This window comes from Ceratosolen solmsi, unplaced genomic scaffold, assembly GCF_000503995.2.
Source record: "Ceratosolen solmsi marchali unplaced genomic scaffold, CerSol_1.0 scaffold19, whole genome shotgun sequence".
NCBI classification, from domain to species: Eukaryota; Metazoa; Arthropoda; class Insecta; order Hymenoptera; family Agaonidae; genus Ceratosolen; species Ceratosolen solmsi.
This window is the reverse complement of record NW_011948443.1, coordinates 773,332-793,798: the sequence shown is the minus strand read 5'-3', so window position 1 is coordinate 793,798 and position 20,467 is coordinate 773,332. Positions and strand designations below refer to the sequence as shown.

The 20,467-nt window shown below is 30.3% G+C and overlaps 1 protein-coding gene across 1 annotated transcript; it reads left to right on the top strand.

The window, feature by feature from the left end:
* The first annotated feature begins 3,987 nt into the window (after positions 1–3,987).
* LOC105365887 (nuclear RNA export factor 1) lies at positions 3,988–7,852 on the top strand. Its single transcript, XM_011504155.1, has 10 exons — positions 3,988–4,309; positions 4,451–4,749; positions 5,609–5,695; positions 5,787–6,030; positions 6,119–6,312; positions 6,389–6,501; positions 6,613–6,649; positions 6,728–6,966; positions 7,042–7,210; positions 7,284–7,852. The coding sequence occupies exons 1-10, from the start codon at positions 4,234–4,236 to the stop codon at positions 7,716–7,718; spliced, it is 1,893 nt and encodes a 630-aa protein (XP_011502457.1). The 5' UTR covers positions 3,988–4,233; the 3' UTR covers positions 7,719–7,852.
* Positions 7,853–20,467: the final 12,615 nt, after the last annotated feature.

Genomic DNA, 20,467 nt, shown 5'->3' with positions numbered 1-20,467 from the left:
GGATCTACCAGGAGCCACGTCACCGGACATACTTCAGGGATCAAGGTCGTTTCAAAGGTAAACACAACATTATCCTGACTAATGCCACAGACTGTGCTCCACGCGCACGAAGTTTATCTTCGCGCCATTCAGCACCCACCATGCCGATCCAACTACAACTCGCCGTGCTCATGGAGAAAGAAGGAGAAAAGATATCAGCTGAGTCCGACGAAAGTCTTCGTTAGTAATCTTTCTAATATAAAGTGCGTTGCCACCAATTCCCATACGGTCACTCCAGTAACCAGCCTGAGCTCAAGCAGATCTTCGCTTTCGCCTCACGTAAGAAACCTGAGTCGCGCCACTCAGCGTCACACCGTGTCAGTTTCTCAATCAATCAGGTATCAATCATTACTCTACATAGCAACAATAAGCTACTAAGCCAACAGTGAAGCGACAATCAATTATAATCATTTACGTGCGCCATAGTTAAGCATTCAAGAATGCTGATTACATTACAAGAGTGAATATTAATTAAGAAGCGTGCCACCAACGCACTCATCACAGAATTAAGTAAGCTAATGTATTTTTGTGAATTTAATTGTAGGAGAAGTAGTAATAATATTTTTATAAAATAATATCTTTTATAGTATGCGTCGAAGAATAGTTCAGTTATATTGAGTGAGTCAAGAGGAGTTTGTGAAAGTCATACTGCTACGGGGCGCTACTACTACCATGCGCCCCTAGCAGGATTAGTCTTCCCGATGATATCAGAATGAAGTTCTACGGCTTTTCTCCACGCCATCGTCAAAAGGAATCTGAGCAAGGTATACTGCTACCAAGTAATTCTCTTGATACTGCTACGGGGCGCTGCTACTCGCAGTACGCCTCCAGCAATTAATTCTTATTTATACTGATACGGGGCGCCAGTAATTGCCACCCGCCTCCAGCGAGGCTAAATCTCCTTTATCCTGCTATGGGGCGCCGCCATTGCTATGCGCCGCCAGCAAGATTAATTTCCGTCATACTGCTACGGGGCGCTGCTATTTACAACGCACCTCCAGCAAGACCAGTCTTCCCTTGCACACCCGAACGAGGCACTTTCACTTTCTCTCTAACCAACTATCAAGACCACAGGACGATCTCAATAATTCTCTCTATCACGGGTGAATCGTTTTACATATTTATAATTCAACCTAAAATAAATATCACGAAACCAATTGTGTTGAAACTGAATTGATGCATTACCTTCTCATTCATTCTTACTTTACCACCAGTAAAATGGTAGGTATGTTCTAATCCAATCACCTTGATCTCTCGACCGCCGGGTGAGTGGAATTCCGAAAAATAATAATACTTACAAATAATTTAAAAATATACTTAATTTCATATGCTATAATTAAAAGCTTTATTAATATGTAATAGTTAAATACTTGTATTTAATGTTTTAAGATTCTATATCACTTCTTGGTGTTTATTTTAATTATTGAAATTGAATATATGATATTAAATCTCTGCTTATTGAAGAAATTAAGAATACCTTTTTTGTTACATACCAAAGGATAGGGTGCGTAGAATGGTAGAAAGAGAGAGAGTGAGAGAGAGAGACCAACTGTCGGAGAGTTGTTTCATATAGCAAACACATAACAATTTCATTCAATTAAGCTACTTCCATTAAATTTTTTATATAAAATAATCAACTATTATTATACTATAAACATAAATTTAATATAAATATTAAAAATATTTCAAAATTTTATAGATGCGTTGCATCTATGATCATCTAAATGTAACTACTATCTCTCTCTCTCTCTCTCTCTCTCTCTCTCTCTCTCTGTCTTATTTTTTGACAGAGGCGATGGGTAGATAATACGCTAAGTAAAGCAATTCCAAAGGAAGCTTTATAAAATTGAGAAGAATATGACGGTTGTGCGTACAGTAGATTTGTTTGTAACAACAAGCTTAAAACCGATGTAAATAAAAAATATAAAACTAAAAGAAGTTTTGGATTATACAAAGACCAAAATCACCAGCAAGTTGGCTTTATGTACAGTATTTTCAGAACCAGCAAGAATAAGTTTGAGCTAAATCAAACATTCTATACATATACCGTGAGTAAATAATTTGAATAAAAAAGGATAATACTCGAAAATACTAATAAATATACTAATTTCTTATATTCAACATCTTATTTATATATTCTAAATCTTCCGAATGCTAAATTAATCACTTGGATACATTGTCGACAAGTGGTACAAGTGGTCACGTAACGTATTTACTATTTAATCAAGAGATATAATGTAACATTATAAAGTCGTTGTAAATAGGATATATACATTTTAATCAACAACAAGACTATTAGAAAATAAATAGGAAATATAGATTCTGAAAACATAAAGGGAAGGAATAGAGATAAATAATGTCGTGTATAAGTGAAAAAAGTGACAAAAAAAGAAAGCGAAAAAGATAAAATCGAATGGTAAACAACGAAAAATAATAATAAATAGAATATCAAGAGAGAAAATAAAAGAAAATTTCGAAGTTATAATCACAGGAAAATTAAAGAGTATACTATTAATATTTGTTTTTTTTATTAGAGTTATCATTATCACCAGAGCGAAGAGGAAGATAATAATATGTATTGAAAGATAGATTTACTTATTTATTACAAAACAAAATATTTATACATGTAGATACAGTAGTACTTTATCGATTTATCGTAAAGTTTGGAAATGGAAATTGACTCGTTTGTGTACGTACATCGCCAATACATTGCTGATGAATTACACAAATGTAATTAATATTATTAAATATCTTGATATCCTTACTTTCATAATTCTCCTTTGATATATACTTTATGTATAGGTTTCTCTTTATTATTTTTCATTAGATACTATTGCTTCTAAAGAAAAATGAAATCAATTGTTAAATTTACAATATAGGAGATAGTTACTAAGTAGAAAAATGCAAAAGTACAATACGTTTACATTTACATTATAACAAAATAAACAAGTATTGTAAATTATAAGCAGATATTTTATATATGTATAAGCATATTTTTATTACTATATATTATTATATATTATTTCAAACAAAGATTAAATAAAAACTAAATGATATATTAATAAATAATATTAATGAAATATTAATACAATACAAATACTGAAATAAATAAAATATTTACAAAATTAATTATAAAACTATAAATTTAATCTTTATATTGTTTCATATGACGTATATCTATTATAATTAAAAAAAAATTTTTTTAATAAATCATTTATAAAATACTTATAAAAATTGTTTTAATTATTGAATAAATTATATGATCTAGAACTCACTTCGGTTAAGAATTAACAAGAATTATAGATTCTCAATAAATTTATTTTTTAATACATCAATCTCTAATGAATATTTTACATGAGATTAAAGATAATTTAAAATAATTAAAAATTATTTATAATTATATATTTTTTTATTTTATTAAGAACTATTTAAATATATTTAAAGTTTTTTAAAAAATTATATTTTATTAACAATTGTTTTTGCAAAATGTATAAACATTTGTGTTGAACAAAATAATATGCATAATAATTATAATTATTCATTTCTAAATTATATAAAAAAATCATAATCTGTAGAAATGAAATACTTATTTTAAAACTGTTAATGTTTTATGAATGAGAATCAGATACCTAAAAACAATAAAAAAATTAATACGTAATACTTTAGAAATTTTTATAAATAATATTATAAATATATTATTAACTATCATTCTTTCATATAATCATCATAACATCAATTCTACTTATATATATTTCCTTCCTACGTTTTTTTATTTGTTGATGATTTATAAAATGAATAAAATAAATGAAATCTTTACAAATACTTCAAATTTTAGTTTAAATTTAAATTTTCCGCCAATTATGATTCTGGAGTTGCATGAATATTGTTGCGCATACAAATGCATAATTACTATGAGATGGTTGGCGTTTATAATATACAACACCATCACATTCAACATGGCCACTGCCATGAACATCAGTTGTTTCGGTTATCCCAGAGAAGGAGTACACATAGACTATTGGAAAAAAATATAATTATAGTTTATACGTCTGTGATTTGTAATTCAATTCATTAAAGGAGATAATAGTTATTGATTTTATTTTCTCGTAAATGAAACAAGTGACCTCCAACATAATTTTTGTAATAAAAAATATTTCATTTACGTTTTCTTATATCTAAAATAAATAGCATAAAATGCCTAAAAAATCTAATAAAACTTTTTGGGGAGGACTGGGCCGCGCTGGTAACGCCGAAGAAAAACATTATTTTGGTAGGATACCATTAAAAAGTATAATTGTTTAACTTAATTTCATAAAATATAACTTTCTCAATTTTAAGTATAAATTAATGATATAACTCAGTTTTGTTGAAATTGGTTGGTTAATACTTTAAATTCTCTAAAATTTTATAGGACATGATGATAGAATGGGTCGTTCGAATGATGGTCCAAAATATATGAATAATAAACCTCGTGTGTCATTCAAAAAACAAACTTATAAATCAGGACGAATGAGAAATCTTATAAAACCACACTTTGATGACGATGTATTAATGTCAGCTAGTTCAAATAATAACAGTCGTCAAGTAATTAATAGAGGTAGAGGTAAAAGTTTTATCAGAGGAAGAAATAGTCCATTACCTCACAATGATATGAGAGATAGTCGATCAAGGCAAATACCTATTAGTTTATCCAATTGGTATAAAGTAATTGTAAGTATTACTTTTTTATATATGTAAATTCATTTTGAAAAATATCATTTATATTGTATATTAAATATTAAAAATATATTTAAAACTAATATATCAATTATTATTTTTAAATATAAAGTAATTTATTCTTTTAAAAAGTATTTTTTATGGTGTTTTAAAAAATATATATATAGCTTAAAAATAGATAAATACTTTAGTAGGTAATTGAACAATAAATAAATATAAATTTAATATTTTAATTTAAACATTTTTTTGTTTTCTATGACTATTGATATTCAATTATTTGATTCAAATTTTATTCACTGTTAGTGATATAATATACAGGTAATTAAAATTGATCTTTAAAAATGTAGTTAAATCTGATTAAATATCCTTTTTAATATTAGTACTTATAAATATATTTATTATAAACTATTTATATAATTTATAAAAAAAAAATTGAAGAAAATACCAATTCTGGTAATATTATCTGAACCAGCTTAATATTTTCTTATATACAATGCTTGAGAAAATCTAAATATCAATTTCAATTTTAGTTTTATAATAACAGATTGAAGTTAAAAGTTGAAGATAATGACATAGTCTTTATATAAATATAATTTAATATTTTGATGAATTAAAAATATTTTTATTTTTGGCATTTTTGTGAAATAGAAATTAACTTGTAGAAAACAAAAATTAACAAAACTTTGCTCAGATAGTTTTTATATCAGTATTAAGATAAATTATTCAACTTTTATTAATCTAAATTAAAAAACAAATATTCTTAATATTTAAATTATTTTTCAATAAAATTTTGTCAGTATTTAAATTATATCAAATTAATTATAATATAAATTCAATTAATTTATTATTTTAGATTTTACATGGAAAAAATTACACGAAAGAGTTTGTACTTGGCAGTTTACTAAGTTACACAGCACCTTTTTCATTTATTCCTATAATGGTTAGTAAAAATTATATATATATATATATATATATATATATATATATTAAAGGTATTTTAAAATACTTTTAATATAATCTTAATATTTTAGTACCAAATTGTTGGAACTGATGCAATTTTCTATGTTGAGGATCATAGAATTGCAACAAAGATAGTAGATTGTGATAAAAGAATAACAACAAGTGATGGCTTCAAAATGCAAATTAGAGTTAGACCTGGAGTTCCTCCTATTCAAATTAGTGATGCTCTCAAAGAGAGATTAAAACAAGCTATGGGTAAGAGATATGTTCAAGAAACAAATGCGTTAGATTTATCCAAATTTTATCATGATCCGGGTAAGTAAATGAAATTGTTTTTATAAATTTATTATATTGATTATAGTGTAATCAATATAAAATTATATAATTTATGTTTATAATTTAGAATTAGCTGGAGATTATTGGTGCCCTCTAGCTCGACCTAATATGCTAATGGCTGTATTGGATATTGTTCAAGAACACATACCTAATTTAGAAGCACTTAATTTAGATTCCAATAAAATGTGTCATCTTGATAAACTTAGTTCATTAGCCAATAAATTTGAGAAATTAAAAATTCTTCACATTGGTGATAATAAGGTTTGTAAAAATGAAAAAAAAAATCCTTACATTTAAAATTTTATTCTATGAAATTATTTGTTTACTATCCCCTCAGATAAAGGAAATAAATCATTTAAATGTACTAAAAAATCTGCAATTAGAAGAACTGAGATTAGAAGGAAATCCTATGTGTAATAAATATAAAAATAGACAGGATGATTATGTCAGGTATAGTTTTAAAAATTTGGGTTTTTATAAAAAAATTCAATCATTTGTGTTTTCTTGAAAAATTTTAGTCTTCATTATTATTATATTTAAAAAGTTTAATATCTTTTTTAGTGACATAAGAAAGAAGTTTCCTAAGCTTTTAAAGTTGGTGTGTATATATTTTATATCTTTATTTATCTTGTAACAAAGCTAATATAAGAAAATAATTTTTATTCTCATTAAAAAGGATGGAATAGATTTACCACCTCCTATTGTATTTGATGTAGAAGAACATAAACTAAAACTACCATCTACACAGAGAATGTTTATTGTTCAATCAAATGCAAAAGCTCAAGAAGTTGCTAGTCAATTTCTCCAACAATATTTTTTAGTGTTTGATAGTGAAAATCGTCAACCACTACTTGACGCGTATCATGAGCACGCCTGTTTGAGTATGACTGTAACTATTACTCAAAGTTCTAGCAGGTGCCTGATTTATTAATTGATAAATATGTGATATATCCTATTTAACAAATCATAATTTCAGTATTTTTATTATAGATTTAGTCAATATTTTATTGAAAATCGCAATTTATACAGAATTATAGATTCAAATAGAAGAAGGAAATTATTAAAACAAGGAAGATTACCAGTAGTTTCTTTTATATCTGAAATGCCACGCACAAAGCATGATTTAACCAGTTTTACAATGGATTTAAGTCTAGTCACTGTATATTTCTTTACCTAATATTTTCAAATGTATTTTAAAAATGCAATTTTAAATAAGTAAATTTTATTTACAGGATAGAATGATGTTAATTACTGTAACAGGTTTATTTAAAGAATTACATAGCAAAGATAATAAGGAGCACTTAAGATACTTCAATCGGACTTTTATTATCGTTCCTGAAGGTGTAGGATTCTGTATAAGTAATGAACAGTTGCACATTAGTAATCCAACTATGAATCAAGAAAAACAGTTTAGCAGTATTCCTTTAATTATTCAACCGACTGCAGGACCTTCCACACCATCAACACTAGTTAATTCAGTACCATTAACAGAAGAAGTAAAACAACAAATGACTATGACATTAAGTCAGCAGACAAACATGAATATTGAGTGGAGCTTAAAATGTTTAGAAGAAGTACAATGGAATTTTGAAAATGCTCGCGTAGCATTTCAAGAAGCCTTCAGCTTAGGAAAAATACCTCCTACTGCTTTTACAAAACAAGTTTAAGTTAAATTTTTATAATCAGAAATTTATAAGATATTTCTGAATTAAGATGTATAATACTTGAATATCATTTAAGACCATTCGTGATATTCTTCAGGATTATCCATATTTTATGTTTTAATTTTGAGGCAAATGAATAGAAATGAAAAATATTTAAATTAATTTGTTACGTTCAAATATAATGTTTTAATTACCTATTTTAAGAAGGATCCAAGTACCATTATTTCTATTTAACGATTTTCACTAATTGCTAAAAAATTTCTTAATAAAATTAAAAGGCAAATATTTTTCAAATTATAAAATAAGTAATTTCTGTACATAAAAAATGAATTTGTATTACTTATTTAAATGCATTATAAAACTAAAAGTTAAAGGTTTAATGTTAATTACAAATTTTTTGCAAATAAGTAACAAAAGAATTCATATAATTGGTTTTATGACCAATGATAAGATGTTGCAGATACCAAAAATTATTGCTATTTCTTGGTATTTAAAAGTTCTAACGTAATTGTTAATAAAAACTTGTCCTTTTTAAGATTTCTAAGTTGGTATGAAAACTTTGTTAAAGAATAAGGATTTTTTCATAAGTTTAATTACAATATGTACATTACTTATTTTACAATAGTAATATAAGTACCAAATTCACTCATGGTGCATTAATGTCATGAAAGAAAATTTGCATAAAAAAAATCTATTTTCATACATGACTATTTATTAGTTTTACAATGTCTTATAATTTAATATTTACTTCTTATTTTTGCAAATCATGTTTTACATTCTGTTTCTATAATTACCAATCATGTAAATACTTTGATTACTGTAACGACTGAAATGTTAAATAAACCTATTGTCTATTAATGACAGTTTTGTTAAGTAAGTGTAAATAATAAATGCAATAAAAACAATTTTTTATAAATTTAATTAGTTTTATTTTCTTTATGCAATTAAAAATTTTACCTGTAGATTGAATTTTTACATATTTGTATTATTCCAACATTAAACAAAATTTTGAAATAAATTTAAATTGAATAATACAGTATTGATGTAAGTATAGATATTATTAGATTAAACACAAATAAATATTTTATTTATTGATCTGATGATATTTTAGTTTCTATAAATTTTTTTTATTTTATGGATTTAAAAACATTACTTTTTTGAGAATCAGTGAAATTTAAAATTATAATTCCACATCAATTGATAAAAATGATAATATCTCTTTCTCTTCCAAAACGTACAGTTGTGATAATTAATTTTAATAAAAAATACCAAATTCTAAAAACTGTTAGAAATATTAAAATAAATGTGGATGCATGATAAGTAAGACAAAATATCACAATAATTCTGTTCAGGATTGAAGCATTTTCCAAAAAAATTAATTCTCCGCAATTTATAATCGGTCTAGCTTGTGAAAACATAAACATTAATTCTGAATTTTTCGATAATATTAAATACATTGCGAGTGTCCTGCAATATTTATCTAGTCTGCGCATAGCAACGACGGTTAGAATTTTCCAACCGTCTAAAGCTTGCTTTCCTAGAATTCTCAAAACTAAAATTTTAGTTTCGAAGTCCTGTACAATCTCCGCATGACAACATCTGTTCATTGACACCAGTCAACTATACGGTCGTGCGGATATAAAGCAAGTACGCGACAAGTCAAGGCTCTCTCTCTCTTTCTTACCGGGGACGCCACCGAAGTCTTACTGGAGCCACCTCGGAGGAAACACGCTGTTAAATTCTAGATCAAGAAAAACTCCTGTGCTGCATCTGTATCAAGACGCCACAACTTCTGTATTACATCTGCATCAAGATGTCACTACATTCTATTTCTCTATTCTCGATCAACGCGCCAAAACTCCTGTGCTATATCTACATCAAGACGCCACAACTTTTGTAGTACATCTGTTCTAAAAACATCACAACTTATAAACTTTACTTGCTCCAAGACTACACTGCACGCTGTGTCACGATAAGTGCCATAGCACGCATTACCATGGCACATTGAGGTATTGAACCATTTTTTCATACTTCCATACAGCAAGAGGACACTCGCAATTAAAACACCACCACGTGGCACTACATAAAGGAGTGTCCAGAGATTTACGACCACTCACTTCTCAGTGTAGTAACCCTCCACCAAGCGCACTACACCAAGAGGATCCGGAGATTTACAACCAACAACCTCGACATATAGTGCATGCTACCTCCACGTAGAAACCACCAAGGAACGGCAAGATCTCAACGATTCTCCTCATCAGCATAGTATCATAATTATGTATTTGTAAATTAAAACGCAATAAACAGCACATGAAGCAAACGTGTTTATTACTGAATTGAAGCATGAACCTCTCCACTTAGCTAGTGACACTTAGCTAGTGACCAGTAAAATTAGTGGATGGTTCCCTCTGAAATCCTACACATTACCATGCGTCGCATGTGCCCGTCAGAGAGGAGTCCATGCCTGTTAATTAATGAGCCAACTACCTCTCTTACAAGTCACGCCGTTACGACCATTCACCCATACAGGTGTTGATTATGCTTGCCCATAAAAACTTGGAAGAGACGAGATGCAAAAACCCACAGGGCATGGATTTGTGCATTTGGGTGTTTGCTACGTCCGCTGTACATCTCGAAGTGGTCAGCGACTATACAACCGAACGATCTCGGCAGTCAGAGGCTCGCAGAGGCATCCCGCATACACTGTACTCTGATTGTAGCACAACATTTATTGAAGCGGAAACTGGGCTCAAAAAGCTGTTTACACAAGGTTCCCAAGAGCATGAACGGATAGCTACAATCCTCTCGAATGACTGCTCTCAATGGGAATTCAATCCACCCGCTACGCCTCACATGGGGGAAAACAGTAAGCGGTGGTGGAGTCCTCGAAATTCCATCTGAGATGTACAATTGGAGAAACCTTGCTTACCTTTGTAGAAATTACTACTCTGCTTACTCAGATAGAAGCAATCATTAACTGAAGGCCGTTAGAATCAATGAGTGATGACTCCAAAGATTTTTCTGCACTCACACCAGGGCATTTCTTAATTAGGAGCTCACTCACAACTATCCCAAAACCATCTCTCGAGGAGTTGTCAATTTCAGGATTGTCTCGATGGAAATTTCTACAACAAGGTGTACAGCAATTCTAGTCACATTCATCTGCTCACTATTTGCAATAGGTACCCGGCGAGGATGGCCTAATCAGAGTAGTCATGTTGAAAACTTCCTCGACCACCATGCTTAAACCGATTTATAATCTTGCAGTATTACCAATCCGGTAGCGGGCGGAATGTTCAGGATTGGAGCACTTTCCAAAAACTTTGGTTCTCGAAATTTTATATTTATAGTAAATTTTAAGTGTAATTTCAATTCCACTAAAAACTTATGAAATATTGATCACTATAGTATTAAGACTAGGGACCTTCCTCCTCTTCCTTCGCTTCTCCACTTAGACAGCACTTGTATCTGTGTCGTCATCACTTATAAAACCTCTGACCAAACGTCTCCGCTTAAGGAAGCCTCTGCCTTAGGTTTCTCCAATTAAAACGATCCGCTGTCTTAGGCAACTTCAATCAGAGCACGCCTCTGTCTTCCGTCTTCAGAAAGCATTGTCTTCGACAGTAGCCATATTAACAAGAGCGCCTATAGCAGCTACGCCTTCAATCAGAGAGAGAGAGTAGTTTCTCGTAGCTTTCGTGACAACAGGAACTCTTGACTAAAGCGCCCCCGCATGACTTATCCAAGCGGCAGTATGGCTAGGCTAGATAAGATTATATGCGGTTATGTACCGTTAGATCTCAAATTTTTAGGTGTAACGACAATTTACAGATGTCTAATGACTTGGGTTTTCCCAGATGTTTAGCTACAACGTTCTTTCCAGATGTTTAGTTATAACGGGTTTTTAAGGACTTAAGTCTTTCCAGATATCTGACACTCGCAAAAAGTCTTGAACAACATCTTGTATATGTTATTAAAAATTTTATTTAAAATTTTTTAAATATTTTCTTCTTATAAATTCTATTAAACCATATCCTATACATGCTATTTTATACTATGTTATTCTACATGTTATCCTATACTACATAGACTTTTTTACTAGAAGTTTTGCCAAAGTTTTATTATAATTTGAATCAATTTCATTTACTGCGAAGTAATGAAAAGTTTTCAAAATTACTCTATAATATAATATAATCAGAAATTTTTTAATTTCAAATTATTAATTTTAAGTAAAATTGTAATAAAATTTGAAAATATTTTTACTAAATCATTTTCATAGAAAGTTCTATTGTAATCATGATTAATTTTGTTTGTATAATACAATAACTATAACTATAAATAGGATATTATATTATTTTTCAATCTTAATACATTAAATTGAGTCACATATTGAAAAATGTATTTAATTGAAATATTTCAATTGAATTTAAAAAATCTAAAAAATCAAGAATATATGTAAGATATAAATTAAATCCATGTATTATTATGTATATAATTTATCTATATAAAAATGTGGTTTTAAAACAATACTTACTTTTAATAAAATATGGTTTGTTAAAATAAATAATTTAGTAAAACTATTTCAGTATACTTATATTAATTTTTCTTAAAATAAAATGAACTATGAGATTTTACAAGTAATATTATTATATGCTCGTATTTTCTAGCTGACCATATACCTAAAAACCAAAACATTATCAGATGAATGAATTTATAAAAATTTTTATCTTATCACATATGTATATTTCTCATTCAATATTTTGTAAACGAAAGATTTAAGTTTTCATCGGATTTGATATATTTAAATTAATTGAACTAGAGCATTAGCTGAAACCATATTCCATTAATCGTGTTCAATCATCTTAAACACTGACTTTTAATATATATATATATATATATATATATATCAAGCCATCTGTATGGTCTGCATTATTCATCAAAATAATCACGAAAATCAATGCAAAATCTTTTAACAGAAAATCTAAATTATCTGTACAATTTATCGGCATAAAGCTTACTAATAATCCATCCATTCGTGCTCCCCCCTTGGTATAATTTTCTATCCTACTCTATTTAAATTATTCACATAGGAAATTCATATTAAAAGTAATAAAAGACAATATATTAATTAGTAATTATGGATAGTAAATTTGTTTACCACCCTCCAAAGGGAAAACATTTTTTTTAATCTATAAAAGTAAAAAATCCTCATGTAATTTTGCAGTAAATCACTCTTTCTGAAAGTATTTTCGTATTATTTTTTATTCATCATCAGTATAATTTTTTTTTTTTTTTTTTTTTTTATAATGATATCAGAGTGTGAAATATTTTTTGATAAGAACCTATTTTTTTATTATTCGAAAGCTTGTAATTTTAATTGTTGTTTGTAACCTATGATTTTGTTCACTCTAACATATTTAAAATATTCGATTTTTTAGATCAGAACTTTCATATTATTTTACAATTGCATTTCTTAATATAATTACTTTTATATCAAAACAATCTATACCTTTATTCAAAATTTATAAATTCTTACTGTTATATAAACCTATAGTATAGACAACGAGCAATCCTCGGCACACGTGCGCACCCGATGTTACGAGACAACGCATACATTGTTGTCAAGTACGCCGAATTGTGCCGCTCATGGGAAAGGCACGAGGTAAGCGACGACGCTCACTAAGAACCCTCCACGTCGCTAAGTCCAAGAGAGGGACAAGTATACTAATTGCAAACGCTGCCGCCGAAGACACTTTTTCGATGTTATCATCGTCAAAGCCTAAATTCTTTGGGTGTAGGAAAAGTGGCGTGCATGCTCACTCATGCTGCCCAAAAAACCGCGCTCTGATTGGACACAAAAACGGCGAAGGGATCCCAAGTGAAAACCATTGTCAGTAATGTATTTAAAAGAGACAACTTCAAGATTTAATTACTCTCGATACAGTTCTTATTCAATTAGGAAGTAAAGGTTCTTACGCGTAGTTTAAGATCGTACGTAACACGTCCTCCAAGAAAGGAGACGTAAAATTCACTTATCGGAATCCGAAGACAAGTACCAGTTGAAGTCCTCATCAAAGAAGGAAGTGGAAAGTCCCTCGACTGAGTCTACGATTAGTCTTCGTAAGTAGTATCAACTACTCACGAAACAACTACTACAAAAGGAGATACCGTGTGTAAGAAGAACAGCACGTGTCACCTCATCTTAGCTCGAGTCCGCTGCCTACGAAGCGGATCTTCGTGCTATTTAGCGCTTAGAACAAACATAAAGGATTGAGGCCTTCCACAGGAGAAGCCAGAGCGTAGAAGAACAGCACGTGTCGCCAAGTCTTCGCGCCATTTGCGCGTACCTTGCCGACCTAACCTCTCTCCTAGCTCGCGTTCTGCGCCCACGAGGCCAATTATTGCTAACATCTAAGATTCAGAGTAAAAGAAGCCGTCATCGAGTATCCATAAGGAATTGAGGTCCTTTCATAGGAAAACGCAGTACGGAAAAACATACAACACTTGTCGCCAAGTCTTCGCGCCATTACGCGTACCTTGCCGACCTAACCTGATCTTAGCTCGAGTCCGCCATTCATGAATCCAATTTTGACACTCATCGCTTACTAGCAGACGCAATACGTGGCATTTTTTCTAAAGAGATAAGAGCCTTACGACCTATTATTTCCTAACGAACAACACGCCACGAGAGAATTAGAACAACCTCCGCGCATTTAGTGCCCACCTTGTCGACCATAACCTCAACAAAGCACGGGTCCATGCGCACGGAGAGCAGTCGACAAGCCAATTTCAGCGCTCATAGCAGAAACAATGCACAGTTAATTATAGGAGGTATACATTTGCGACCGCAACGTAATATACCTAACAACAATTCAACAATTGATAAAAGTAATACTAGTCATCCCTGTAATTGAAAATTAACAGAATAAACAGGATAGCAAGCAGATGTATGATCACTGACTTTATTATACTATCCCTTCGTTTGACCTTACATCGTTATCACATAACATCCTGTGGTCTCTGAGTTGTCAACGGCATCAATTTGTATCCCTCGAACCGGTCTTGGTAAAACGTGCCGGAACATCGGATACATTTTGTACAATATGATATTACATCAAGTTCAACTGCATTGTTTAATTCTAGAATTTAATTTATAATGCTAAAATTATAAAATAAATATGAAAGCAAATAAAATATAAAAATATTTATAATTGAGTAATTTTTAACCATATTAACTCTCATAAGGCAAATACTCTGATATTTCAGATTTTTAATTTAAAATCTTTTAAAAATATATAATAATTTTGTCAATAAATTTATTTCAGTAAAATTACTATCAAAGAAAAATTCACATTAAATATATTCATCTTCAATAAAGTAAAATAAAATTTTTAAATGTTATTTATAAAAATATATAAATTAAAGGTATCTTTAATTAAATAGAATAGTTTTATTATCAATAATTATTTAATATCAAACTATACCCAAATAAAATAAAATTTAATACAATAACATTAGAAATACTTTAAGAAAATAGAAGATTTTCAAATGTGATATTAGACAGACAAAAAACACTATTTCGTTAGGAATAAAGATTGCATAAAAACAAAGATTTCTTTATACATCTTTTTAATGAAAAATAATAAATTGAAGTATCTGCAGAAAAAATATGAAGTAGGTGCTGTCTCGGATCAGACTTAACTGATCTCTCCGATGACTCTCCTGTTTATGGTGGAGGTATTGCTGGCAAGTGGAAGGGGCAATGCAATTATTCAATACTGCCTTTAATGTTTATTGTCTTTCCCTTTATTAAATATAATAAATATAATAAATAGTCAATGATCTATGGATGTCGGAATGAATGTGTGAGAGAATAAATAGATGAGTGTTTCTTCAATTAATGTTAGTGGTGATGAGCCTGTAAGTGTATTCTTGATAGCTTGGAGCATAATTCCCCTTCTCCTTATGTTGATTAGCTGTAGTGGGAGACTCGCACTGGTAGGGGCAGCGAGTTGGTGCCGCCTTAGACGCCGGCGTGGGATGAACGCCGTAGTAGTCGGAGTGGTGGGAGAATGTCCGTGTTACGTCACTGCTTGAGTGAGTGGGAGATTCACTCGTATCGGTGTAATGTATTATCGATAGTGTGCGGTACTTATGTGAGCGTGAGGACCGCTCTCATATCTATAGTGGTGAGTGACGTTCGTGATGCGTCGCTGCGTAAGTGTATGTGATATCAGATGTGGTTGTGGTATTAGTGCACGTCAGTGGTGCGTTGCTGCTTACTTAGTTGACAAGGGCCGTAGTGGTAGTAATCGTAAGGAACGAGCGTGGTGGTGTAGCTTACGTGTGTTGGGCTGGAGCCGTTGTAGTAATAATCGTAAGAAACGAGCAAAGAGGCATAGCTTACGTGTGTGGGTGATTGTAGTTAGAATTGCGAGCCTGCCTTGATGAGTGCTTGATTGAACTAGTAAGAGAGAAGAGAGCGTCAAGCACAGCTCCTTAAATATCCTAGTACAAGCTTGCGGAGCCGATGGCTACCGGTTCTATCTTGCCATACCGATCGTTAGTATGATGTCACTTGAGTCTAGCCTTGGGGAGTTCGTCGGCCTTGTTCGTCGGAATTATAATGTAATATTTGGACATTCTGCGTAGTGAAGCTTCCCGACATCACAGAATTGTGTTTCTGACTAGGCGCGCAGGTGTTTCTAACTGAGCATAGGTGTCTTTATCTCTCCCACTTTGTATTTCGCTTAAACTGCTGTAATTCGTAACAGTGTCTAATTATTATTATTGAAATATTTTTGTTCGAAAGTGATGTAGTTTTCTTGACTCGAACTGCCATTGCTTTAATAGATTATTTTTTCCACCCGCCCTAGCAAATGCTCGGGAAGGAGTTAAGTGGAAGATCTGTAGAAATATCGTGTGTTTTTTGAATATATAAATTATTTAACAATTTATAATACAATTACTTATTGGTGTCTTGGAAGCATTTTAAGTTTAATGTGAAGATGTGATTTCTTGGAACATGAAATGGATGTTTCACTACACAAGATGCTCCTTGAGATCGTGATGTTGATGTTGATTTTGTAAAGATCAGCATTTAATTACGCACACTCCTTTTTAGTGAGTGTGATGTGCTATTAATAATAGCGTCCTGCCAGTTTCGTAAGGACTAGCAATAATTTAGGTCGCACAGACTTGTGAACTGACAGTAATACAGTAGCCTTGATCTGATCCTGGGATTAATAGTTCATCATAATTCACGCTCCAAATGCGGAAGTGCGTGCTTTCGTGGTATGAAGATGATAACGTTAACGCCTTTCAACTGTAGTACAGAAGGGTTAATGTATATTCCTTCTTTCAGTGGGTCACTAAAAACTTGGTCACTAGATTTCACCGATTAGTGAGAGCTTCCTTCTGACTTGACTTCCCCACGCGGACAGCCTTTTGTTGCTGTGTCGTCTCCAACTTTTAGGCTTCTCGCAATGAGTCCTCATCCTCCGTAATGAAGAGCTCCTGGTCTTAGTTTTCCAATCAGGATGCGCCGCGTTTAGGCGGCATGATGGAACAGGCACGCCTCTTTTCCCACTTCCAAAGAAATTAGAATTTTTAATATTCTTTTTAAATTATTCAATATATTATTATTCATAAAATTTACTTAAAATATTTATTTAATTAATTCAGATAATTATGAATATTAAATATTATTCATACAAATTTAGAGCATTATCCGATTTCTTTGGAAAGTTATACTTACGGTCATATATGCTGTATTTATTTAATTTAACATATTTATACATTTATAAGATCTCTATCGTACTGCTATATTTATTTAAATGATTTATTTATACTTATTTAATCTTTTAGTTAATTAACATTTAATTTAATTTTTATAATAGCAATAGCAGTTACAATATTACTTACATGTCTATCAATATAGAGAGAAATATCTATATTTGCAATTATTATTATTGACTAATATGAATATACATACATCGATACAAATCATTAATTACAATAATCTGTTCCTGTGATGGGTAGCATTCAATCATGAGATTAATAAGAATAAGAATAACCAGTGGTATATTACATTGCCCGTCTTAAATAGTTTACTGACCCAGTTCCACTTGGGATCCCTTATTCTTATTCTTATTCTTACTCATTCTTCTCTTGATTGAATTGGATAAGTCGCGACTTACTCTCACGGAGGAGGACCAGAGACAAAGTCGTTCAGCTGAGTCTAGTAAAAGTTCTTTCTACGACTGTGAATCAATATATAGTTAAACATTGATCTCATCAAGATCAATATCAATCAATAGGACAGACCTTTGTAATCTCACTTGGAGACAAGGAAGGAACTTAAGAGCTACAATTATTGAAAAATTTGACTGGAAAATTCACGATACACTGCAAGTAAATCCTTACCGCTAGTATTGTAGAAGAATCACGCTACATTGCAAGTAAGTCATTACTGCTAGTACTGATTTTATATCTCTCGGGTCTACTCTGAAAACGGATGGCTGAAGTCCGATTAGTGAAGCTTCCCAAATATACTCTGAAAAATAAGACCAGCAATAGACGCCACACAGTGGCTTTTCATCTCCTCCAAGAAACAGGTATTCGCGCCACACTGTAACGGCACATCGTCAACAACGATCAGTTGTTGACACCACAGGTGGCGCACAGCTTCGCATAACCTCTAATCTTAGGTTCTTACACGACCCATTATTTAGAGGCAACTGCACACGTGTTAAGTCAAAATACAATAAGATTGTAGTGTTCGATCAGAGCACTACAACGATCATAACCTAAAAAGGTGATAATATTCAATAGATTATAACATATTTCTTTTTACAGTAAATCATAATCTCACCGGTATATGCAGAGAATTAGAAATTGATTATCCTCTAGTTTTCCAATAAAGGGATATATCTCAAGTCACAAGAGTATTAAGAAATATAAGGGTCATTTGTAATTTCACCATGATTAATGATTCCAACTTGGAAATAAAGTAAAATAAATGGAATAAACAGCAATAATAAAGATATTTGTTAATTATTGAATCAGTGCATTAACCCTTTACTTGCCCAGCAATCCCACACAACATCAAGTGGTTTTTTTGTTCTAAGCTGATTTGCACTTTTGACTGACGAGTCAGAATTGTGGAATTATTTTTTTAACAGACAGCTTCTTGTATCTGTGTCGTCCCTACTTTTAAGGCCTCTTGCAATGAGTCCCTACTTAAGAAGCTCCTATGCTTTGGTTTCTCCAATTAAAGCGCGCCGCTTTCAGAAGAAATTAGACTTGGCAATGATAATATCGAAAACAATGCATCTCAAAATCTCTTTTAAAAAATAAACGAAAAGTACACTGAACGTACACTGTTAATTCACAGTAACTATGTTAGCTTAAGAAAAATAACGAAAGATGTTTTGTGATTTCATTGACTTAAAATCTTCCTTTCCACCTCTTTACACTATTTTCACTCGTCAAGCATAAAGAAGACGTTCACTGCTTAGTGAAGTTCAGTTTCTTTTTCTATTTAAATTAACTATTTATTCTATTAATTTTATGCTAAATGTGAGAATGGTCAAATACTTTTCAAGAGGAATGCTTGAGTTATATAATCACTCATACTTCATTAGAGAAGTTCATAATCTCAAACATAATTTGTAGTTGTGACTAAACAGTAGAAGAGTATAAAAATATTATACAAAAGTAATAACATCATTTATGCAAATAATATTCTGTAAGGAAATAATCTTTTTTTTATATTTATCATTATAAAAAAAAGCACAAAGAGTAAACTTTATTATGTTTCAAAATGTTTTAGCGATAAAAAAACAACATGATAAATGTTTATGATTGAAATTTATGATTTAAAGTTTAGTAACTAATCAGAAGGAATTTTAAAAACTCAGTAACCCGAAACAAGTTTTTACTTATTTAGTCATTTCATTTTAAAAACAAACAACAAATAAAGATAATTAAAATAGTCGTTTCGTGTGTTATTTATATTTTTAATAAAAGCTAATTTTATAACAAATGTAGAATTAAAAATGTAATAAATACGACTATAAATCAGTTGAACTAAGTGTCTGAAGAAGAGATAAAGATAAAATAATACGAAAGCAATAATTATAATAAACTAATAAAATTATTAACGTAGAAAAAAATTAATATGATAAGGCCAGCAGATAATGAGTACAATTTTAACTGGAAACATTTTTATAATTTTAACAGACTTTTTTTTCAAACCAATTGTCAGAATTGCTTTAAATAGTATCTTAAAAACTATTTTGAACTATCTACGTCTTTAAAAAATTTTCTCCAAATATTTACTATTTTTTATTTGAAATGTTTATAATTATATAAACAAGCAATATAATATTTTACAATTTATTAAATATAATTTAAAGTCAAACTAAAAAATAGCATTTTTTATATTTCTATATCAATGTTCCGTATTACTGTATATTATAGGTATCTACATGTGAAAAATGTTTATATCTGATTCAAAAAATAAAAAATATTTTACAAATATTTATAACAATATAATTATTTAATTTCCTACAAAAATGTTATAAATAATAACTATTTTATTGAATATTGTTTTCAGTAAAAAAAACATATTTAATAGTAAAAAGAATTTTTTATTTCTCAGTATAGAATTAAAGTTTTTTTTTTTTTTAAATGAAATAAATTTTATTTACAAATACTTCATATAGAGACGTTTATTTAAAATCACAATC